The sequence below is a fragment of the Nomascus leucogenys genome, chromosome 2 (genome assembly GCF_006542625.1).
Source record: "Nomascus leucogenys isolate Asia chromosome 2, Asia_NLE_v1, whole genome shotgun sequence".
NCBI lineage: Eukaryota > Metazoa > Chordata > Mammalia > Primates > Hylobatidae > Nomascus > Nomascus leucogenys.
Window position 1 is genome coordinate 47,560,378 of NC_044382.1, and position 25,485 is coordinate 47,585,862.

General features: G+C 40.1%; 1 protein-coding gene across 2 annotated transcripts in view; it reads right to left on the bottom strand.

The window, feature by feature from the left end:
* The window catches only part of PHLPP2 (PH domain and leucine rich repeat protein phosphatase 2), a 75,614-nt gene that overhangs the window by 22,936 nt on the left and 27,193 nt on the right, over positions 1 to 25,485 (bottom strand). For both annotated transcript variants that reach the window (XM_030829660.1, XM_030829656.1), the window contains exons 4-11: positions 22,825 to 23,015; positions 16,447 to 16,572; positions 13,731 to 13,885; positions 11,042 to 11,188; positions 10,408 to 10,638; positions 8,053 to 8,255; positions 3,559 to 3,619; positions 524 to 619 (exon numbers count right to left, since the gene is read on the bottom strand). In XM_030829660.1, coding sequence (XP_030685520.1) covers positions 524 to 619; positions 3,559 to 3,619; positions 8,053 to 8,255; positions 10,408 to 10,638; positions 11,042 to 11,188; positions 13,731 to 13,885; positions 16,447 to 16,572; positions 22,825 to 23,015 — 1,210 coding nt within the window. The remainder of the gene's footprint in view (positions 1 to 523; positions 620 to 3,558; positions 3,620 to 8,052; positions 8,256 to 10,407; positions 10,639 to 11,041; positions 11,189 to 13,730; positions 13,886 to 16,446; positions 16,573 to 22,824; positions 23,016 to 25,485) is intronic.

Sequence of the window (25,485 nt, forward strand, 5' to 3'; positions counted from 1 at the left end):
AAAAATAAAAAGACTACCTTCAAATGCCAGCTCCCATCACTTCCTGGTTAAGAGCAACCTTCAACAAGTTACCTAACTGCTCTAAACTTTACATTCCTCATTTCTAAGATGAAGATAACAGCACCTATTAAATATATGATAAGGCTTTTAAAGGATTAGGTAAGATCATAAAAGTGATGTTCTTAGAACATTGCTCAGCTTATAATAGCTCATTCTGTAAAAATTAACTATTATTACTATCATGTCACCAACCTATGGCAGCAAATTTTAGTGTATTTATTTCATCACAGTTATCCATATATGTTACACTATCTTCTCATTAAGTTCCTTGCAAGCCAAGCCCATGCTTTAGCCTTTACTATGTTCCTTACAGCACATCACACTGCCTCATGCTCAGCAGGTACTCAACACACTGAACAAATAAAAGGCAACCCAAATCTAGAAAAAAAATTAAATACACACACACGTAAATGTTAGTATATACATACATATATACATAATATATGCATCCAGGCACACATACCTCACGGGAACCTCTGTGAGAAGATTATAGCTCACATCTAATACTTCTATCTTCTTTGCTTCACAGGCCCAGTCAGGGACACACTCTAGCAGGTTTCTGCAGAAAATAAATAATTAAATGGCGCCATTTAAGATGACAAGTGGAACTCATTTCACTAGGCTATAATGTATCCATTAACCAGCCTGTGAGCCCTTGAGGGCAGGAACACTGTCTCCAAGGCATCCCTTGGAACACTGCCTGGAATATAGTAGGTGCTCAGTGAATGCTGTTGAATTAGAAGGGAGAGGAGAGACAAGTACTTGAAAATGTTTAATACTGGATCAATTATGTTGCATGCTCAAAGAAGATAAAAAGGCTTTCTGCAACAGAAAAGCACACTTGTGGTGGGATGGGATGAGGCAAAGATAAGGAATTATAATTAACAAACCTTCAAAGATGAGTTAAGACTTCCACAGGTAATGACTGGGTAAGAAGAGAAGCAAATTCCAGGGAAAATGAACAGAATGAATACAAGTGAGACAGTAGAGGCAAAAGATAACCAGTGGGGAAAAAGTTTCAAACCATTTAGAATGTGAACTCAAATAATTAGTAGAGCACTAGGCAGATATTTAGTCAAGAGAATCTTTTTTCAGATGTGACAGCTTCTCTAGGCCTCAAGGTATCTATGGGTTTATCAAGTGATATAATGAGGCAGAATGAAGCAGTGCTATGTAAGAGAAACATACATATTGCTATACCTTAGTGAAGGAAACCCTTTACCTAAAATGGATCACAACAAGCTCTCTAAGAAATATGTGGGTTAGAATATGAAGATGTTGTACAAAGGCCTGAGGTGAGGAGCACATTCCAAGCACAGGGTGGCAACATGAGCTAGAGCACAGAGGCAAGAGAAGAAACTCATGATGTGTATGGGGAACAAGCAGCTTGGTGATGCTGGAGCACCCAGAGGAGACGGCCTGGGCTGGAGATCTGAGTGTAGCTGAAATAACTGGAGTAAATGAGGTCACGTCTAATGAAGTATGGCAGACCAAGCACAGAACCCTGGGGATAATCAACCTTTAAAGGGCTAGCTGAGGAAGAAGGGTATGCAAAAGAAACATGGCCAAAGTGGCATGAAAAAAATCAGACTGTATTAGCTAGCCAAGGAAAAAGCATGTTTGGAGAAAAGAGAGCAAGATTAACTGTGTCAACATAGAAAAGTTCCAATAAGAGCAGAACTAAACTGAGCTGTTAGAGGGATAAGCAGATGGGGACTGAAGAAACTAAGCCAACAAATGCACATAATTCTTGAGAAATTTGGACAAAAGGGGGAAGAGAGGAATTAAGAAAATAGCTGGGGGGTTGTCAGGTAAAGGGAACTTTGTTATGACAGAAGAGACAAAGTGTGTGTACAGACTAAGAAAAAAGAGGCTGAAAACACACACACACACACACACACACACACACACACACACACACTCAAGAGGAGAGGAAGAGGAGGGGGAGAGAGGACAATAATGACGACGAACAGAGCAAGGTCCAGCACAGTGGGAGTGGAGGAGTCACAGGCACAGACAGCTGGACTGGCCATGAACAGAGGAGAGAAGCTGAGAATGAATACGCATCTATATAAATTAAAGCAAGGTGGGTGTTTGGAAGCTGAGGGAAATCGCCCACAATGGCCTCTATTTTCCCAATCAAGTAGGAAGCTAAGTTCCAGCATGGAGGAGACTGGGGAGGGGGACACTGAGGGAGGTAGATGCTGAGGACACTGGAAGGAGCTGGCAAGACAAAGAACCAATAAGCTCCAGATGAGGTTGGAAATTTTGAGTTTGTAGTGGTGTCTAGTTGGATGTGATTTTCTTCGGCAACGATCAAGCTCAATGTAAAAGGTAAAATTTTAGTACTGATCCATGCTGGGATTTTGCTGGGAAGATAAGCAGAAATAAATGGAAGGGAATCTAAAACATTAGCTTAAAATGATAACGATAAAGTAACGAAATCAACAAAAAGAAACCTGGCTACAATAGTTAGTATTTCTTGAGATGACTACACGTCAGGTACTATCCTATGCATTTTGCATTTATCATCTCACTCAGTCTTCACAACCCTGACCAAGTAGGACCCTGCCCACTGCCCCTTTGATCTGCTTTGGGAACCCTGTACTCACAGCACTTAGGATGATGCCCTGTTACTGCTTATTTGATTGTTCATCTCGCCACTAGACTGCAAAACTCTACCACTGAACCCAGAATGCCCAACAGTGGTTATAAATGAATAAAAGAAAAACAAACCTCATTTATGTTTGTTTCTGGCCACCGAGAGGAGTAATAAAATCCTGAATATAATTAATGTCCCTTCAAAACTAAGACCAACATGAGTTACAGGAGTACAAAAAAATTAAATATATTTTAAAAACCCACTATCTGGCCAGGCTCGGTGGCTCACGCCTATAATCTCAGCATTTTGGAAGGCCAAAGCAGGCAGATCACAAGGTGAGGAGATGGAGACCATCCTGGCTAACGCGGTGAAACCCTGTCTCTACTAAAAATACAAAAAATTAGCCGGGCATGGTGCTGGGCGCCTTTAGTCCCAGCTACTCGGGAGGCTGAGGCAGGAGAATGATGTGAACCCGGAAGGCGGAGCTTGCAGCGAGCCGAGATCACGCCACTGCACTCCAGCCTGGGTGACAGAGCGAGACTCCATCTCAAACAAACAAACAAACACCCACTATCTAAAAATCAAGAAGTATCTGATTCCAACTGACAAAACGGGAATCAGTGCCCTGAAGATAAGAGGTCTTCTTTGTTTGCATCTCATCCTACATTATAGTCTTTAAGAAAGAGTAATTCACAGACACCTTACTATTTCAAGAGAATCCTTCCTTTATACAGTAAGGCTATTAAACTTAATCGTCCACTCTTCCTTTCTCCTTTTTCCAGGTTATCCAAATATTTCAAAATACTTAGCTTTCTTGTACATCAAAACTGCCAAAGAATGCACATGTATCTCTTAAATAGTAAGAAACAAGTGCCACCCTCATGAAGGACACTCACCGGGAGAGATCCAAGGAAGTGAGCAGGCTGGGTACTGGATAGACGTTCACTGCTGTCAGCTCTAATCCAAAAACAAACAGGTGTTAGTGACATCCTCTAAAAAAGAAAGTAACTGAGAGCTGACAATGGAAACGTAGCTTAGTGAAACCACCAGAGAGAAAACTGATGTCTTCTACTAAGATGAGCTAAAGACAAAAACTACTGAAAACTGACATTGACTAACTGATCCCAATTTGTCTTGAAAAACAAATGTAACAGCTAATTGAAGGATCCTGTGTACTTCACTGCCTTTATACAACCTTAAGCAGTAGTTAAATGTTAATAGTAACTACTTAGCTTTTTAACTTGATAAAAATAATTAGACTTTTACTGGCAATATTTTAACTTTTAATTGAAGTATAACAAAAATACAGAAGAGTGCAACAATTCAGTAAATTTTCACAAACTGAACACACTAGTGGAACCAACACCCGGATCAAGAAACAGAACATTACCAGCTCCCTGGGAACTGCCATGTCTCCCCTTCCAGTCACTGCCCCTCAAAGGTAACATTATCCTGACTCCAAGTACCAAATTACTTTTGCCTGTCTACATAAATATATGCAGGCGGTATGTATAATTACTTTTGCCTATCTATGTAAACATATGCATGCAGTATGTATAATTACTTCTGCCTATCTACAGAAATATATGCACACAGTATGTATAATTTACTTGTCTGGCTTCATTCACTCCACAATATGTTTACAGGATTTGTTTATACAGTTGCATATGATTATAGTTCATTCATTCTCATGCCTGTATAAAATTATTTTATGTGAATATACCACAATTTATTTGCCCATTTTAAAGTTGATGACATGTTAAGTCTTTTCCAGTCTGCAGTTACTATGAATAGTACTTCCATGAACATATTTGTCCGTGTCTTTTGTGGACTAATATAAGTCCTTATATTGAACATAAGCCTAGAAGAGGTACTGCTGGGTACAGGGTATGTTTCTGTTCACCTTAGCAGATACTACTGAACAGTTTTCCAAAGTGGTTGTACCAATTTACACTCCAACAGCTGCCCCTGGAATTTTTAGGCCTTTCCATTCTAGTCATTCTGGTAGGTGTATAGTGGTGCCACATAAGGGTTTCAATTTGCATATCCCTGATGACTAGTCAAGTTCAGTGCTTTCCATGTATTAACTGATCACATTTAGATAACTTCTTTTTGTAAAGCAGAGTTCTTGACTTTGAGGCATCAAAACTAAGTTTTTGGCCAGGCGCGGTGGCTCACGCTTGTAATCCCAGCACTTTGGGAGGCCGAGGCGGGCGGATCACGAGGTCAGGAGATCGAGATCACGGTGAAACCCCGTCTCTACTAAAAATACAAAAAATTAGCCGGGCGTGGTGGCGGGCGCCTGTAGCCCCAGCTACTCGGAGAGGCTGGGGCAGGAGAATGGCGTGAACCCGGGAGGCGGAGCTTGCAGTGAGCCGAGATTGCGCCACTGCACTCCAGCCTGGGCGACAGAGCAAGACTCCGTCTCAAAAAAAAGAAAAAAAAAAAAAAAACTTTATGTTTTTATGTGAATTCTTCCAGGTTGTAGAATTTAAGGATTTTGTAAACGGAGTAGGAGACCTCAAACAAGCCCTGTTCAGTTAACTGCTGTGATAGAATCCTGGTGACTCATAGTATTTAAGTATTTAAATACTATTAAAATATTTCATTTATTTGTATATACTTAAATATTTACAAAGAGTAAATATTTAGGACTGTGTGCCTGTTGATGAGGTCTTTTCCAGTAGGGCCAGGAATTCAGACTCTTTAGACACATTAAGGATAGGGATGGGCCTGATAACAAAAATCTCCACAGCTAGGACTCACTATGATGTCAGGCATCTATAAACAGCATAAGTCAACACTCACCAGTTTTAACACTCTTCTGACCAAGCAATTAATCTAAGCTACAATTTGAAGCTTCTATAACATAATAAAAGGCAATGCAAACAGAAGTCCTCAACTTGTATCTGTATAATCTAGTTTGCAGATACAGAAAAATAAAGAGAATAAAATAATGAACCCTGCTTCACCTATCATATAGCTTTTAACAAATCTACATTCTGCTTTATATGTGGCAGGCTTTTTTTTTTTTTTTGAGATGGAGCTTTGCTCTTGTTGCCCAAGCTGGAGTGCAATGGCATGATCTTGGCTCACTGCAACCTCCACCTCCCAGGTTCAAGCAATTCTCTTGCCCCAGCCCCCTGAATAGCTGGGATTACAGGCATGCGCCACCACGCCCGGCTAATTTTCTGTATTTTTAGTAGAGATGGGGTTTCACCATATTAGCCAGGCTGGTCTCGAACTCCTGACCTCAGGTGATCTGCCCACCTCGGCCTCCCAAAGTGTTGGGATTATAGGCTTGAGCCACCGCACCCGGTCCAGACTTTTTTTTTTTTTTTTTTTTTTAAGAATTAAAATACCACACATACCAAGAGGTAAACATCATCCTGAATATGGTTTTCATCACTCTCATGTATTCTTTCATACTGTTATGGCATATTTATAGCTAAGAACACAGTATTTCTGTGAGTGTTTTAAATTTTGATATAACTATCACAATATACATTTAATTATGCACTTTTCCTTGCTCAAAAGAAAGTTTGCAATTTATCCATATTACCATACAAAGCTTTAGTACATTCATTTCCATTGCTGTGCAATATTCTATTGCAAAATATATCACTACTAATTTGCCCATTTTCCTATTAATAATCCTACTTTTAGGCCGGGTGTAATGGCTCACACCTGTAATCCCAACCCTTTGGGAGGCTGAGGTGGGCAGCTAATCAGAGGTTAGGTGTTCAAGAACAGCATGGCCAATATGGTGAAACCACGTCTCTACTAAAAATACAAAAATTAGATGGGTATGGTGGCACACTCCTGTAATCCCAGCTACTCAGGAGGCTAAGAGAAGAGAATCGCTTGAACCTGGGCGGCAGAGGTTGCAGTGAGCCGAGACCAGGCAACTGCACTCCAGCCTGGGCAACAGAGCTAGACTCCGTCTCAAAATCCTACTTTTTCGTGATCACAAAAAGTGATAAACAATCTGGTATATATCTCCTTGTGCACATGTGGGTGTCTTTGAGATATATCCCAATCAGGGAACTTCTAGAATATGGTATGTGTGTGTGTCGACATCTCTAACACTATCACATTACTCTCTGGGGTGGTTTTACCAGTCAGCTCTCACTGGCAGTGTGTGAGTGCTCAGGAAGATGCTTCTCCTTGCCTCTGGAAACACTCAGAATTACTTTTTTTTAAAATTTGATGAGTATAAAATGTTATTATTTAAATTTGCATTTTTCTGACAGTAAAATTTAACCTATTTTCCTTTCCTTCCTTAAACACATATCAAAAGTAAAAAAAGGTAAAGAACTTTCCATAAAAAGAATGGCCTTGACAAATATGAGGACCTTTTCATTGAAAAATATTCTCAGGGCAAATCACTATTGAAATCAGGGGCTTCTCATTCTAGCACTGAGGCTACACAAGCTTTTAAACCACGAATTGGCAAACTTTTTCTGTAACAGGCTAAATAGTAAACATTTTAGGCTTTGCAGACCATATCACAGCCTCTCTTACTACTATTCAATTCTGCCGCTGTAGCACAAGAGCAAGAATGTATAAATAATATGCAAGCAAACTACTGTGGCTGCATTCCAGTAAAACTTCATTTAGAAACATAGAAACTTGAATTTCATAGTAATTTTCACATGTCACAAAATTCTTCTTTTTTTGAGATGGGGTCTCACAAGTTTCACCCAGTTCTCTCATGAGAACATGCAATGGCACGATCTCAGCTCACTGTAACCTCTGCCTTCCAGGCTCAAGTGATACTCCCATCTCAGCCTCCTGAGTAGCTGGGACCATAGGTGTGCCACCATGCTGGCTAATTTTTGTATTTTTTGTAGAGATAGGGTTTCGCCATGTTGCCCAGGCTAATCTCAAACTCCTGAGCTCAGGTGATCAGCCCACCTCGGCCTCCCAAAGTGCTGGGATTACAGGCATGAGCCCCCATGATCGGCCACAAAATTCTCCTTTTGACTTTTTTTTTTTACCCAACCATTAGAAAAATGTAAAAACCATTCCGTATGGGCCACAAAAAAAGAGATGGCAGGCCAGATGCAGTCCTGGGGTATAGTTTGCCCACCTGTTTTAGACTATTATTGATGCTCTGTTTTGAACATGCTTGCCCACCTCCCCACCACCACTATTCTGTGGAATGCCTCTTACTATGCTCAATTTGTAAAGCTCAAAGTATCCTGCCATGTCTTTTTATGCACAGTGCAACCACTTAAGTATTGACAGCAAAGTGAAAAGACAAAGCTTTGCCTCAATGAGCCACAAACCCCATCTTGCAGAGTGGCTGAGGAACACCACAAGTGCCACTGTTCTCAGAAAGCCCTGACAACAGCCGAAAGATAAAAAAGGCTGGATAGAAAACTCACTGTTGGAACTGGCATAGAGGGTCCGAAGGGAGAAGCCACTGAGTGTTAGCTCCCTCAGCTGATTCCGCTCACAGTGCAGCTGTTCCAAGCTGCATAAGGAGCTAAGATCCAAGTCAGTCAGTTGGTTATCCCGCAGATCCACATGGGTGATGTGTTTATTTCCCTCCAGATTTTCAGTAAGCATGGTTTTCAAATGGTTCATCCTTAATACACAGAAACAAGAAAATAATCATAAATAAGAGTCTATTAAATGTGCTTACCAGAATAAAAATAAAAAATAGGGCAGGTATGATCCCTTTCTCTGTTTCCTTTTTTTTTTTTTTTTTTTTTTGAGATGGAGTTTCACTGTGTTGCCCAGGCTGGAGTACAATGGCGTGATCTCGGTTCACTGCAACCTCTGCTTCCCAGGTTAAAGCGATTCTCCTGCCTCAGCCTACCAAGTTGCTGGGATTAGAGGCAGCCCCACCATGCCAGGCTAATTTTTTGTATTTTTAGTAGAGATGGGGTTTCACCATGTTTGCCAGGCTTGAACTCCTAACCTCAGATGATCTGCCTGCCTCGGCCTCCCAAAGTGGTAGGATTACAGGGGTGAGCCACCGTGCCCGGCCCCCTTTCTCTGTTTCCTAAACAATTTAAGAATTTCACTACTCGCCTCATTTTGCAAGGTACTATATAAATAACTACAGCTGATGAATAACTCAAGGTACAGCTAAGTTAGACAATCCAGATTGGCAAATACATATACAAATTAATAAAGAGAAGGAAAAAAGAGGCCATATCTATGAACAGTTAAACACTTATATCCAAATACCTAATAATGTCAGGTGGCCACGAAGTAGGACAAAGGAACAGGAAGATGAACACAACCTTTTGAGTTAGTGAGTAGCAAAGCAGTCACAACAGTACCATGTCCAGAGTATAAGAATGGAGCCATACTTCTTCCTGTTGCTATGCCTGCTCCATCTCTAGTGCTAAGGTTCAAACATAAAATTAATTAACAGACAAGGAAATAGTCTGCATATATATGTATGTATGTGGGTGTGTGTATATATATATATATGGAAGAGTTCAAAAGCAAATTATAGAAAATGACCTCTGGGTTTTTCCTACACAAGTATATGATTTAATTCATGCAGGTCTGTTCTCACTTTCCTGTATTTCTATAAATCTCTCTCTTAAGTCTCCAGTGTGGTTAAAAACAAAAACAAAAACAAAAACTCTCTCTTACTGTCTTTACAAGCCACGTCAATCGCTTACTGTAAATAACAGAACATCCAGTAGGTGTCTTTTCACCAGCTTCCTGGTGAAAATATTATGACTAGAAAATAAAACTCTCATAAAAAGTTCTTAGTAATGAAACCTTTAACATTTTAATTGTAATACAATGGATATCAAGAAGAAACCCAATGACACAACAGTAAAATGGTCGTTTATGGAAATCTACAAACTACTAATACACATATAAAAAGATGTTCAACCTCACTGCTATGTAATAATTGATTATATAGCATCAATTTGTTACATCAAAACATTGATTAAAACAATGAAATACTTTTTTCAACCTACTAGACTGATGATAAATAAAAAGAAATGCTAAAATCCAACACTGACAAAGATATGAGAAAACGGGAATTCTCATAAAATGTTGGAGGGGTCGGGCACACTGGCTCACACCTGTAATCCCAACACTTTAGGAGGCCAAGGCAGAAGGATTACTTGAGCCAGGGAGTTCAAGACCAGCCTGGGCAACACAGCAAGACCCCATCTCTATAAAAAATTTTTAAAATAAAAAATATACACTGATGGGAGGGTAAGTGAGAACAACCTTTGTCAAAGGCAATTTGATAGTCTCTATCACGTGGTACAACTACCTGATCCTTAATCTCTCTGCTACTGAGTGATAAGTCTTACTATACCTTTGAAAATATATATTTCTACACTATTCAAAAAACCTAAAGTTACGGGCCAGGTGTGATGGCTATAATCCCAGCACTTTGGGAGGCTGAGGTGGGTGGACTGCTTGAGTCCAGGAGTTCAAGACCAGCCTGCACAACATGGTGAAACCTCATCTCTACTAAAAGTAGAAAAAAATTAGCCAGGCCTCGTGGTGCGCACCTGAAGTCCCAACTACTCAGGAGGCTGAGGTGGGAGAATCGCCTGAGAACGGGAGGTCAAGACTGCAGTGGGCTGAGATTGTGCCACTGTATGCTAGCTTGGGTGACAAAGTGAGACCTTGTCTCAAAACAACAACAAAATTTTAAAAACCCTAACGTTTTAAACAAATCTTCATAAAAAGAAGACATAAAGGTCCACCAGAGTCAATTTAAAGGAAGCTGTGGTAAAGAATAACCTTACCTTAAATCCACATGCTTGATATGGTTCATCCTATTCAGCACCCCTAAGTTCAGGACTTCCAGGCAATTTCCTGCCATAACCACTCTATCTAACATAGTGAGTTTCTCATAAACCTCAGGAATCTGACTAAAGTTGTTGAAGGAAATTCCCAAGGAGGAAAGCTGTTGTAGATTTCCCAATTCTTCAGGTAAAGTAGTCAGAAAGTTGCCATCAAGACAGAGGGTTTGAAGACTATAGGAAGAAAACAAAACAAGTCTACTTTATGAAAGGTTTCACTGGAATGCACAGAATCAGAGTTAGGGATTCTGATTTATGTCACTAATTTATTATCAATCCCAAAATAGTAAAGTGTCCTAAATCTCCATCTATACAGACTTAATAGATGATTTACACACAACTTAAACAAATGGTCCCTCCAACATTAAAAGGGTTAAGACCGCTGCTGTTGAAGCTGAGGGATCAGTCACTGCTACGGGCAGGTAGATCTCTGATGTCAAAAACTGCTGCTGACTAGAATCCTAAGAAGTACATGATATATTTCACTGCAAGAGCTCAAGATACTACCTTCATTCCAAACCCCAGGCAAGTTCCTTATTCTGCAAGGGAAAAGAGGAATCTAGTAAAAGTTACTTACTTTAGCAGATTGCCAATTTGACTTGGTAGGTCATAAAATCCATTACAGGAAAGGTTGAGCTCAGTCAGGGTAGAGATCTCGCATAACAATATAGGAAACAACCCAAGTTTATTATGGGACAAGTTCAGGCCCTTCAGTTGAGAAAATCTAAAGAGCAAAGGCAAAAATGGATATTGCATTTCAATACATCTCTTACTGTATCTTTAAAAGGGACATCAATGGCCTTTGATGATCTATTTTAAATGTCTATAATAGAATTTATTCCAAAAATACTTATTGAGCACTCGCTACATATCAAACACTGAGTGGGGACAGAGGACACCAAGATGACTAATGCACAGTCCGTGTGATGAAGGAAACCACATCTAGCATTATAGGAGCTCTCTTTTCTCCTTAAAAAGGAAGACAATCTTGGCTGGGTGCAGTGGCTTATGCCTGTAATCCCAGCACTTTAGGAGGCTGAGGCAAGTGGATCACGAGGTTAGGAGATCGAGACCATCCTGGCTAAAACAGTGAAACCCCGTCTCTACTAAAAAACAGAAAAAATTAGCCGGGCATGGTGGTGGACACCTGTAGTCCCAGCTACTCAGGAGGCTGAGGGAGAAGAATGGCATCAACCTGGGAGGCAGAGCTTGCAGTGAGCCAAGATTGTGCCACTGCACTCCAGCCTGGGCCACAGAGTGAGACTCCGTCTAAAAAAAAAAAAAAAAAAAAAAAAAAAAAAAAAAAAAGGGTAGACAATCTTGAAGAACAGGTCATGCTGATACAATTCTTTTGTATTTCATCATACTTGATATGCTTGAAATCTTTTTCCATTATTAAATTTCTACATGTAATATACAAAATCCTTGCAAGAATTAATCAACTCAGAGCAATAGCTAACAAATATGTAGATCAAATCCCATTTATGAGCAACTTCTTTTTTCATACTGAAATTATGTTGGCTAAAATGTCACATAAAATGAATAAACCAGTTAGAGCTTGAAAATACAAATGTGGGCCGGGCGCGGTGGCTCATGCTTGTAATCCCAGCACTTTGGGAGGCCGAGACAGGCAGATCACAAGGTCAGGAGATCGAGACCATGGTGAAACCCCATCTCTACTAAAAAATACAAAAAAATTAGCTGGGCGTGGTGGCGGGCGCCTGTAGTCCCAGCTACTCGGAGAGGCTGAGGCAGGAGAATTGCGTGAACCCGGGAGGTGGAGCTTGCAGTGAGCCGAGATTGCGCCACTGCACTCCAGCCTGGGCGACAGAGCGAGACTCCGTCTCAAAAAAAAAAAAAAAAAAAAAAAAAGAAAATACAAATGTGACAGCATTTTACCATTATGTGACCTGATACACAACACAAAGTAATTTTTAGTGCTTCTATTTTGTTCATGGAAGTAAAAGTATCTATATTGTCTTACCCAGAGATAGCATTGTTACAAAATGGATCTCGGGTTTCTTCTTGATATCCACTGTATTATAATTAAGATGTTAAAGGTTTCATTACTAAGAACTTTTTATGAGAGACTCTGGTAATTCCACTGGGGAGTAGGATATTTTGTTATTATACAAGTGCAAGAAGGTAAGGCTGAGATGTTCTCCATGATGATGATCTATCACCTGCTTCTAGATTTGAATCCCTGGTACCTCACTGTAACGCTTCTCTTCCAAATTTTCAACTTCTGATTTCCAGATGACCTAACCTTGATTACTGATTATTCCTTTGGCTTGGTGCTTTAAATTCAGAATTTACGATACAGCCCTCAAACTGGACTAATTCTTTTTCATAGCAACTCACAAAGAAATACTAGAAACCAACTTCCTTAAAATTACTGTTTGTTTTCATTTTTACATACCAATATTACTAAAATAACTACCTCATCACTAAACAGGCTTATACTCGAAAAACCTTCTATAACAATTATCAGATGAGATTTAAAAAACAACATTTTCTGGACATTACTCTAGAATTATTAGCTGTTAAGGAAGTATGTAAAATATGTCATTTTAATGTATATTATCTTTTTTAGTCACCATCTAATTTAAATCACTTTGAATGCTTTAATTTCCAATTTCTCCCTTCTCCTCCAGAAGTCCAGACAATTACTTACAACACTTATTTATTCACTGCATCCATTTTTAAGTGGAGGAGTGAGATGGGATGAGTGGAGTGTGGGAATGGGGTATATATTTTAATAAAGGAGATGGAATAACAAGTAGATCATAGCACTGTAGGGCTAAAATGGTTCCTCTATTAGAACAGAGAAGCTTCACAGCTGACTAAACGCTTAAGAGTTGGCAGTGGAAGGTACAAAGGGAAGATAGAGCCTTGCCTCTCAGAGTGAAATTCTTATAATTAGGCCTATCTCCTGTAAGTTACTGAAATTTTATACTCCTAATTCAAAAATTTCCCATATACTAAATCTCTTGATGTAACTTGGCGGGAGATCATGCATCAGTGTCAATGATTCACATGAAAAGATTACCCAGATCAACAGAAGCTCACAGAATATTTACATCAATCTTCTGTTTTATGGGGGGAAAGGGCGGGCAGGAAAACTCTGTGAATAAACATTTTCACTTCCTCTTCAAAAGGGAGGGGAAATTTTAGAATATACATACAATGGTAGCAGGTAGAAGCCATAAGATACTGATTATGAGTTGGTTTTAACAGGTTAGTCTGGAAACCCATTCTCCACATACTTGTAGAGTGTATCGAGGCCTCCGGGTCTTTCTAACTGCATGAAGTTGTGTCGCAAGTTGAGGTAGGTAATATCTTGACTATAGAAGAGATGCTCAGGAACCTCCTCGAGGCTGTAACATGAGAGATCCACGGTACTGATTCGCTGGGACACCACCTGAATAACGTCAAAGAGAACAGCCTTCTGAGCTAGTACTGGATGTCTATCACCCAGGAAAGAATGGAATGGCATTTACACAAAAAGACACTAATTAAAAAGATAGGAAAAAATAAAAAGGCAGTAAGATTCAATTATTCCTTTATAAATACCAGTTAATTTTTACTTTTTCCTAAAACCATAAGCTGCTTAAAAAACAAGGGTATAAGTTATAAAGTCTCTTTAAGTACAAGGTTAAAAAAAAACACGTATCATTAAAGAAGGAAAGTTAACATTTCAAGTAAGAAGTAATCTTTTTTGTTTGTTTTGTTTTTGGTTTTTTTTTTTTTTTTTGAGACAGAGTCTTGTTCTGTCAGCCAGGCTGGAGTGCAGTGGCACGATCTCGGCTTACTGCATCCTCCGTCTCCTGGGCTCAAGCAATTCTCCTGTGCCACCATGCCAGGCTAATTTTTGTATTTTTAGTAGAGACGGGGTTTCACCATGTTGGCCAGGCTGGTTTTGAACTCCTGACCTCAGGTAATACACCCACCTCGACCTCCCAAAGTGCTGGGATTACAGGCGTGAGTCACAGCACCCGGTCGCAAGAAGTTACCTTAAGATGATTCTAAATAAATGGAAAAAGAGGCAGTGTGATTATGAAAAGACACGGCCTTTTGTAGCCACACTAGCTCTGCTACTTATCAGCAGTTTCTTCATCTGTTTTGAGGATAAAAGTAAATAACCAAGCACACAGCACACTGCTAAACATGCAAAAGACACTCAAAAAATATTAACTTCTCTTTAAAAGGGCAGAAGAATGGAATAGCTACTTAAAACTGGGACCAGTTTTATTTAGAGCAGATTTTATAGCCAACACAATATAACTGTCAATAAAATCAAAACAAGCTTGATAGTTCTATAATAGTATGCTAATATAATATGGGTTATAAAAATTGATCTAAAAAAAGAAACAATGTGTCACTAGAAAAGTCATTCATGGCTGGGCGTGGTGGCTCACACCATAATCCAGCACTTTGGGAGGCCAAGGCGAGCGGATCACCTGAGGTCAGGAGTTCGAGACCACCCTGGCCAACATGGTGAAACCCTGTCTCTACTAAAAATACAAAGATTAGCTGGGCATGATGGCGCACACCTGTAATCCCAGCTACTCCAGAGGCTGAGGCAGGAGAAATGCTTGAACCCAGGAGACAAAGGTTGCAGTGAGCCAAGACTGTACCACTGCACTCCAGCCTGGGTGACAGTGAGACTCCGTCTCCAAAAAAAAAAAAGAAAAAGTCATTCATGTTTTGATGGCATGTCCTTATCCTATAACAATCTCTTGTACAAGATCCTGCAAAGACGGCTACAAGAAAAAGAGAATTTGGAAATCACAATACACTTTATTGCTCTTCAAAGGCTAAAGTGCAGAAATTATGTTGAAAGACTAATTATCCTTGGCATATAGGAATAATGGTTTGTGACAGCATTAGAGGTCACTGTCCCATCAATAACTGCACATTTGAAGTGGTTCACCAAGGCTGTTCTGAACATATGCAGACCAAGAAGCACTGGGACCCAAGTTATGGAATGAATCCATCTATCACTGACTATTACGGTCAAGGGAAGGTAATTTAAATCTCATTGTATCTCAATTCCTTCAAGGGTCCAATCTCTTTGTGTCTTAATTCCTTCAAAGGCCCTAACTCCCAGAGACAGTACAGAGGAAAATGCACCTGCAAACATTTTTGACAGCATTTTGTACTATGCACGTATAAATAAGTTAAAGACCTGTGGAATTCCATGATTTTACTCATTATATACTCAGAAAAGGCCTAGAAAAGAAAATAAAAATTGTAATTTGCTATCTTGGTAATAAGTTCAGTTTCTTTTCTTTTGATTTTTTTTGAGACGGACTTTTGCTGCTCTTGTTGCCCAGGCTGGAGTGCAATGGAACGATCTTGGCTCACTGCAATCTCCGCCTCCTGGGTTCAAGGGATTCTCCTACAGCTCAGCCTCCCGAGTAGCTGGGATTACAGGCATGTGCCACTACACCTGGCTAATTTTGTATTTTTAGTAGAGACGGGGTTTCTCCATGTTGCTCAGGCTGGTCTCAAACTCCCGACCTCAGGTGATCCACCTGCCCCAGCCTCCCAAAGTGCTGGGATTACATGCATGAGCCACTGCACCCGGCCATCAGTTTCAAAATACATTTCTCTTGGGGTACTCTAATATTTTTTTTTTTTTTTTTTTTGAGATAGAGTCTTGCTCTGTCATCAGGCTGGAGTGCAGTGGCACGACGTCGGCTCACTGCAACCTCCACCTCCCGGATTCAAGCGATTCACCTGCCTCAGCCTTCCAAGTAGCTGGGAGTACAGGTGCACGCCACCACGCCCAGCTAATTTTTTGTATTTTAGTAGAGATAAGGTTTCATCATGTTGGTCAGGCTGGTCTCAAACTCCCGACCTCAGGTGATCCGTCCGCCTCGGCCTCCCAAAGTGCTGGGATTACAGATGTGAGCCACCGTGCCCGGCCTGGGGTTCTCTATTCTTATCTCCACATCAGAACATCCTACCACTTTTCACCTTGGATGCTTGCCGTTGCCATCGCTGGTACTCAGCCAAAGTCTCGAAGCTGACATGATAGGTCTGAGCTTGGGCTCCTGCTGAGCTGAAAGCAAGGGAGTATTGCCGTCGCTTCACTTCTTCTATCTGAAGAAGAGGAGGGGAGAAAACCAGAACCACTAAAAAAAAATCCTAGTCAAAAAGCAAAAGGCAATCACAAGACGAACAACTGAATTTTTAAAAAATAGAGTTATTTTTTATTTTTTTTCTTTCCCTCCTTGTCCCCCTCCGTCTGCCAGTGGGTCACACATGAACACACCCAAGGAGTACACAATGATCCCAACACATTAGTTGTGCTTTTGCTCTATCACCAGCAGCTGGGTAGCACCTCTTGTCCTCAGGACTTGCTGGTCAGGAAACAGGATACCAGTCCACTATGTCCCCCTTACTGCATGGAACTCTTACCAAGTCCTCTTCAGTCCAATTCAAATCTCTTTTACTAGGTTTGAGAAAAGAGGCAAAAACCTCCCCCATTCCTATTTGGAGTGGTGGCAGGAATTCACAGCACAAAAATAGCTCCTTAAAGAAATTCTCGGCCAGGCGTGGTGGCTCACGCCTGTAATCCCAGCATTTTGGGAGGCCAAGGCGGGCGGATCACGAAGTCAGGAGTTCGAGACCAGCCTGGTCATCATAGTGAAACCCCATCTCTACTAAAAATACAAAAAATTAGTCGGGTGTGGTCACGGGCTCCTATAATCCCAGCTACCTGGGAGGCTGAGGCAGGAGAATCGCCTGAACTCAGGAGGTGGAGGTTGCAGCAAGCCAAGATTGCGTCACTGCACACCAGCCCGGGCAACAGTTCGGCAACAGTTCGAGACTCCGTCTCAAAAAAAAAAAAAAATTCTCCCCCAAATTCCAACAACTCAACCTATATAGCTTTGATGAGGAAGCAGTCTTTTTATAGTCATGGAACCACTTACATCTTTTTGTCTGGTATCTCACTTTGTTATGTCACAGCTTGGCAAATCAGATGGAAACTTACATTAGGTATCTGTGCCAACTAAAGATTGAACCAAGGTGGCAGAAACCAAATACTTCCAGAAAAGAGAATCATATTAAAAAGATTCATTAAAATTAAATAATTTTCACAATATTAAATTGTGATACAACATAACCATTTTTCATTAGTAACAAATCACTGCAACTGAATGAGTCTGTGTCAAAATGAAGAATATTATTGAAATGAAGAATAGATACTGATTGTTTTAGCATAATCTTTTGAATATGTTATTTTGGCATGCTTGACACAGAAAAGTACAGAGAATCATATAATGTCAAACAATGAGAAAGATCTGTAAATCTCTCACTATAAGTTAATTTGTCAACTTCCCTGAGTAATTATTTTAATTTCTGTATTACAGATGTTGAGATTATATTGTTACATATGTATAACTTTAGAATTATTAAATATTCATGGTAAAATGTTCCCTTTATCATTTTGTAATGAGTCTCTTTATCCCTAGCAATGCTTTTTGCATTAAAGTCCTTTTGGCCCAGCTACCTGGGAGGCTGAGGTAGGAGAACTGCTTGAATCCGGGAGGCAGAGGTTGCAGTGAGCTGAGATCGTGCCACTGCACTCCAGCCTGGGTGACAGAGCGAGACTCTGTCTCAAACACACACACAAAAAAGTCCTTTTGGGGATCGGTTTTACTGAGGTATAACCTAAAATAAAATTCACTGTTTTTTCTTGTATTTTTTTGAGACAGGTCACTCTTCACCCAGGCTGGAGTACAATGGTGTGATCATGGCTCAATGCAGCCTCAACCTTACAGGTTCAAGTGATCCTCCCGCCTTAGCTTCCTGAGTAGATAGGACTACAAGTGTCTGCCATTGTTCCTGGCTAATTTTTTATTTTTTTGTAGAGACAGAGTCCCACTTATGTTGCCCAGGCTGGTCTTGAACTCCTAGACTCAAACAATTCTCCTGCCTCAGCCTCCCAAAGTGCTAGGTGAGCCACTGTGCCATGCCTGGCCTTGATTTTTTTTTTTAATTCACTGATTATAAGTAACCAATTTCATGAGTTTTTATAAATGAATAAATACAGTGTGCAACCCCATGGCCCCCAAACTTCCCTCTGTGCTCCTTTACAGTCAGCCCCCTCCCCACCACGCCCTGGCAACCACTGATCTGTTTTCTATCACTACAATTTTTTGCCTTTTTCAGAATTTCATATAAATCGAATAATTCAATAAATTGACTTTTGTATCTGGCTTCTTTCACTCAGAATTATGCTGTCAAGATTTATCCTTGTTCTTGTATCAGCAGTTCTTTCCTTTTTTTTTTTTTTTCGCTTAGCAGTATTTCCTGGTATAGATATATCACATTTGTTTATCAATTCACAAGTCAGTGAACATTTGTTTCTAGTTTTTGGCCATTATGAATAAAGCTGCTATGAACATTCATGTACAAGTCTTTGAAAGAACATATGTTCATTTCTTTTGGATAAAAAACTAGAAACAGAATTGCTGGGTTATTTGAAAAGCACATGTTTAATTTTACAAAAAATGAATAAACTATTTTCCAAAGTAACTTCATTCCATGATGTATAAATGTTCCAGTTGCTCCACATCTTTGCCGAACTTGTTATTCATCAGTCTTTTAATAATTAGCCATTCTAGTGGTGTGCAGTATCTAACTATGATTTTTATTTGCATTTCCCTAATGACTGAGGTTGAAGATCTTTTCATGTGTTTGTTACCTGTATATCTGCTTTGGTGACAGTCTCTTCAAATCTTTGGCCCAGTTTTTTACTGGGTTTGTCTTTTCGTTACTTAGTTGCAAAAGTTCCTTATATATTCTGAATACAAGTCCTTTGTTGCACATAAACTTTCATATAAATGTCTCATATGCTATTAATATAACCACACCAATTTTCTTGATTGCTATTTGATGAGTATATATTCTTTCATCATTTCACCTTCAACCTTCTAAGAGTAAGTTTTAATTACGTCTCTTACGAACAGCAAATAGTATTTAAAATAACATCTGACTATCACAATCATTGCGATTATTGATATATTCGGATTTATTACTATCACTATAATTAGTGAAAATTTAACATGCTATTTTGCTCCTTTTTCTCAATTCTTCTTGCCTTATTTTAGCGTTACAAAGTTTTCCATATTCTCTTTTCCTCCTCTAATTTTAGTGGCTATTGTTAAATTTTTCTAATTTTTCTAATAAATTTTAAGATTATTTGATGTTTCTATCCTCTTATCCCAAGAGTGTATCACACTTTACTTAATAAACACATTGCCACATCTAAACACTCATGTTTGTCTTCATTTCTAGAAAATTTTCAGCTATTATTTTTTCAGATATTATTTCTCTTTTCTCTTCCTCTCTCTTCTCTAGAACTCCTATTAGATGTATACCAGAGCCTTTCTGAAGGGTTCTTTTATAGTTTTTATCTGTGAAATTCTTCAGTATATCAGTTAATTACATTCAGCTACTAAACAGTGGTTTAAAAAAAATAGAGGAGTCAGTCCAGGACTAGCCTAACAGCTCCATATGCCAGCAAGGACCCAGGCTCCTTCTTCCTCAAACGCTACACTTGACATATGCTTGCCAACTCATAGTCATCATATGACTGCTCCACCTCTGACACTGAGGAACTGGCAAAGGGTCAAGCCATCCCTTTATGACCTTTAAAGGTCAAGCTCTTTAAGTCTATCCCATTTTAGGCCGGGCGCGGTGGCTCATGCTTGTAATCCCAGCACTTTGGGAGGCCGAGGTGGGTGGATCACGAGGTCAGGAGATCGAGACCACAGTGAAACTCCGTCTCTACTAAAAATACAAAAAATTAGCCGGGTGTGGTGGCAGGCGCCTGTAGTCCCAGCTACTCCGAGAGGCTGAGGCAGGAGAATGGCGTGAACCCGGGAGGCGGAGTTTGCAGTGAGCCGAGACTGCGCCACTGCACTCCAGCCTGGGTGACAGAGCAAGACTCCGACTCAAAAAAAAAAAAAAAAAAAAAAAAAAATGTCTATCCCATTTTAAAGAGCTTTTCCAAAAGTCCTTCCAGGAAACTTCTGTGTATATCTCAGTAGCTACAAGAGGGTTCTGTTGGAAGATTTAGTTTTTGATCCTAGGCATACTGCTACCCTGAACAAAATTCTATTAGCAAACAGAATAGACAAAATTACTCTTCATCAATTCTCTCTTTGTCTGATCTAGAGTTTAACCACTTAAGTTTCAAATTTTAGTAACTGTATTTCTATTTCCAATATTCTACTTGGCTCTTTCATAGGCAGATATTCTTATTTCTGAATTTGTTTTCCATTTTTGTTCTTCCATTCTCTCTTAGAAAATTCTAAACACATTTATTTTCAAGATGTTTGTTCATTTATTTCCATTTCAATCTGAAGTGAGTTTATCTTCTGATGGTTGAGTTTGTGGAAATCCTCCCTAGTATTAAATTTCTCTGTGGTTTTTTTTGTTGTTGTTGTTTTGTTTTTTTTTGTATGTGTGTGAGAGAGAGTTTACGTTTCAGGTTCATTTGAATGGTAGGTTCATTTTCTCTCTCACCCTATCTGCTGCTTCCTCTCCACCAATCCCCAACCTTGTCCTCATTCACTCTTTCCCTCTCAAGCAACTCTACTTACTTTCTTCATTTTGTCCTTCAGCCCCCAAGACCTCATACTGACAGTAGTGGGTTCCTGCCCCATGGTTGATATTGGAGTTACAAACATTCATTCATTAAACTAGTAGGGATTTCATTCATTTCCTGGTCAAAGGCCATGTAACTGGATTCTCCCACCTCTTTAGGACCACAGCTAGAAATAAGCCTTGGTTTCAGTCCGTGCTTAATGGCAGCTTTGTTTTAGCTTTCTTGCAGAAACAAAAGATACCAATCAGCCTGGCGTTAGGCCATAAGACTAACCCAGGACCCCCATTATGAGCAGAAAACTATTACTAAATACTTATAAGAGCCAAACTCCTAGGTTGCCACAACCTTTCAGACCCAGAGCCCAGGACGCCCACAGACCTTCTGATCATTTTATGTTTCTATTCTGTATTTCTAAGCTCAGCTGGGTCTTTTCATATTTTTATTTATATATTTTTTTAAGAGACAGGGACTCACTCTGTCACATAAGGCTAGGATACGGTAGCACGATCACAGCTCACAGCAACTTGAACTCCTGGGCTCAAGCCATCCTCCCACCTCAACCTCCCAAGCAGTTGAGACTTCAGGCGCCACACAACTACATCTGGGTTTTTTTTGTTTTTTTTTTGAGACAAAGTCGCTCTGTCTCCCAGGCTGGAGTGCAATGGCATGATCTTGGCTTACTGCAACCTCCGCCTCCCAGGTTCAAGCGATTCTCCTGCCTCAGCCTCCCAAGTAGATGGGATTACAGGCACCCACCACCATGCCCAGCTAATTTTTTAAAATTATTTTTAGTAGAAACGGGGTTTCACCATGTTGGCCAGGCTGGTTTTGAACTCCTGACCTCAAGTGATCCGCCCACCTAGGCCTCCCAAAGTGCTAGGATTACAGGCATGAGCCACGGCGCCCAGCCAAGACAGGGTCTTGCTAATGTTGCTCAGGCTGGTTTCAAACTCCTGGCCTCAACTGATCCTCCTACCTCAGCCTCCTGAGTAGCTGGGATTACAGGCACAAGCTACCACACCCAGCTTATTTATCTTTTTAATACATGTATTATTCTATCTATATTGCTGTGTATTTGGATCAGATTGGATGCCTGATCCAAAGTGTGAATTCATGAGGTAATTTTGTCTGCAAGTCTTCCAGACAAACTCAGATTGGTTTATGACAGTCAAGATTCAAAACAGAGTAAAATCATGTATAGATAGCTTCCTAAAAATATTAACATATCTGTTTATGGTCATTTGTCATTCATTCTGTTTGACTAACAAGTGAACTCCTTTCCTGGGATGGAGACTCCTCTAGGACAGATGGAAGAAATGGCATGGCTCCCTGGCTGCTGGATCACATCTTATGACTACCTCAGACTCTGAATTTTAATTTAATTGGGGGAAAAAAAAACCCACAAAGAATCTATTTGGTGATGGATGCTGGCAGCTACTTCTAATTTCCAAAGGCAGCTTCTAATGGTAGCATCCACTGTCTACTCTGGCTATTGTGAGCCCCAGAATCTAGCGCCTAGCAGTGGAGGTGGGGATGTCTTGAACAAATAGTTCTGCAACAGGATTTGGGGCATAATAGCCTCTGAACCTCTGAGAGAGTCTCTGATATAATCTTTAATAATGCCCATACTGGCTTCTTCGAAAAGATATGAATAAAAGCTATGAAAAGCATTATGTGATACTTTCTTAATTAAGATGATCAAATTAAAAATAATTCATATTTGTGAGTCTTACCTTTCCACCAACCAGAGGCAAAATGTGCATCTTTCCAGTCTGACAATCCTTCACTGAGGAAACAATAAGGCAGGTACCACAGAGGACAACTAGGCGCTCAGCCCACTTATGCAGCTGGGTCTTTCCCTTGCGTACATTATAGATGCCAGACAGTAGGATTCGATCCAAATGATCCATGTGGCATGGTTTTTCTGAAAAGGAAACAATACTTCAGAACCCACCATTAAAGTAGTGTAAGAATACAGAAATGGAAAAAGAAAATATTGTGTGTCAACATTCAACAATCTTATTTATAGATATAAGTAACCAAGCAATATAGTTATGACAAAATTAGATCTAGTCCTCAAATATTATCCATCACTGAATTATATACAGGAGGAATACCTGTGAATTTTGGTCTACGAAGCAAAATTGTACTTTGGATACCATTGTTAAATTAACCCTTCTTCCAACACCCATATCTCCTATGTACCTAGAGAAAGGCAGTGTGGTAGAGTGGCTAAGATCATGAACTCTGAAGTCAGATATACTTGAATCTGAATGCTGGTTCTGTCACTTTGTTTCCTTGAACTATTTATTCTCATTAAGCTTTACTTTACTCATTTATACAGTTTGAATCTTAACACAACCTATCTTCTGTGGATTCTTATAAAAATTAAGATGGCCAGGTGCAGTGGCTCCCGCCTGCAATCCCAGCACTTTGGGAGGCCGAGGCGGGCGTATCACGAGGTCGGGAGATCGAGACCATCCTGGCTAGCACAGTGAAACCTCGTCTCTACTAAAAATACAAAAAAAAATTAGCCGGGCATGGTGGCGGGCATCTGTAGTCCCAGCTACTCAGGAAGCTGAGGCAGGAGAATGGCGTGAACCCGGGAGGCAGAGCTTGCAATGAGCCGAGATCACGCTACTGCACTCCAGCCTGGGCGACAGAGCAAGACTCCGTCTCCGTCTCAAAAAAAAAAAAAAAAAAAAAAAAGAAGATAATGAATATAAAATACTAAGCATAGTTTTAGGTACAAAAAGAACATGGAATACATGACAACCACTATTGTTACTAATCTACCCTAGAAGGAAGAAATTAGTAACTATAGGAGTACTCTAATTTTGTACATAATCCTCCATCTCTCTGCCACTAATATGGAAAAGCTTATGGGTGGTACTTCAATCAACTATTCTGATTGTGGTGGTGGAAATTCTACTTCCCATCAGAGGCCTTCATGACTGAGATACAGTGAACAAAACAGCACATTATAACAGAAAAGACGTGAAGTTCTTGGTAAGAGCACTATTAAAAGAAGTGTGCACCTGTAGTCCCAGGTACTCAGGAGGCTGAGGCAGGAAGACTGTTTGAGCCCAGGAGTTCAAGGCCAACCTGGGTATCATAGCAAGACCCTGTGTCTTAAAAAAAAAAAAAAAAAAAAAACACAACTAACTATCCACAGAAATGAGCAGGAGTTAGCAGTATGAGGTGGTCCAAACAGTAACCCAGAAGTTGGAAAGACTGGGTTGTACTCCTGGTATTATTACATAATTTTTTTTTTTTTTTTTTTTGAGACAGAGTCTTGCTCTGTCACCCAGGTTGGAGTGCAGTGGTGCGATCTTGGCTCACTGCAAGCTCCGCCTCCCAGGTTCATGCCATTCTCCTGCCTCAGCCTCCCGAGTAGCTGGGACTACAAGCGCCCGCCACCATACCCAGCTAATTTTTTATATTTTTAGTAGAGACAGGATTTCACTGTGTTAGCCAGGATGGTCTCGATCTCCTGACCTTGTGATCCGCCTGCCTCAGCCTACCAAAGTGCTGGGATTACAAGCGTGAGTCACCAGGCCCGGCCACTTAATTGTTTATACAAGCTTAGGTATCACTTTGCCTATTTAACCATGTGTTTCCCATATATAACATGAGGAAATGAGCTAGATTACTTCAAAGCCTTAAAATTGTATTATTCAATAAAACTTTGTATATTAATACACTATATGGGATAAGCATTTCTCTTTCTATTCTAGGTCAATCCTTTCATCTACACAGTCATTCCTTGGTATTGGCAAGTGATTGATTCCAGGACCTCCCCAAGGATACCAGAATCCACAGATGCTACAGTCTCTTACATAAAATGAAATTGTATTTGCATATAACCTACGCACATCTTCCTGTATAATTTGAATAATCTCTAGATTACTTATAATATCTAAAACAATGTAAACGTTAGGTAAATAGTTGTTATGCCATATTTTTTCTTTTTTTTAAATATTTTTGATCCATTGTGGATATGGACGACTGACTGTATTCTAAATTCCACCTTTCTCAGAGAGTTTGGTTCTCCCAGATCTATATTCCTAAGTTCTAGTTCCACATTTCTAACTATCCAGATATCTCCAACTACATGTTTACCATCACTTAAAATTCAACATGCCTGGCCGGGAGCAGTGGCTTATGCCTGTAATCCCAGCACTTTGGGAGGCTAAGACGGGCAGATCACGAGGTCAGAAGTTCAAGACCAGCCTAACCAACATGGAAACCCCATCTCTACTAAAAATACAAAAATTAGCCAGGCATGGTGGCATATGCCTGTAATCCCAGCTACTCAGGATGCTGAGGCAGGAGAATCGCTTGAACCCAAGAGGCGGAGGCTGCAGTGAGCTGAGATCGCACCACTGCACTTC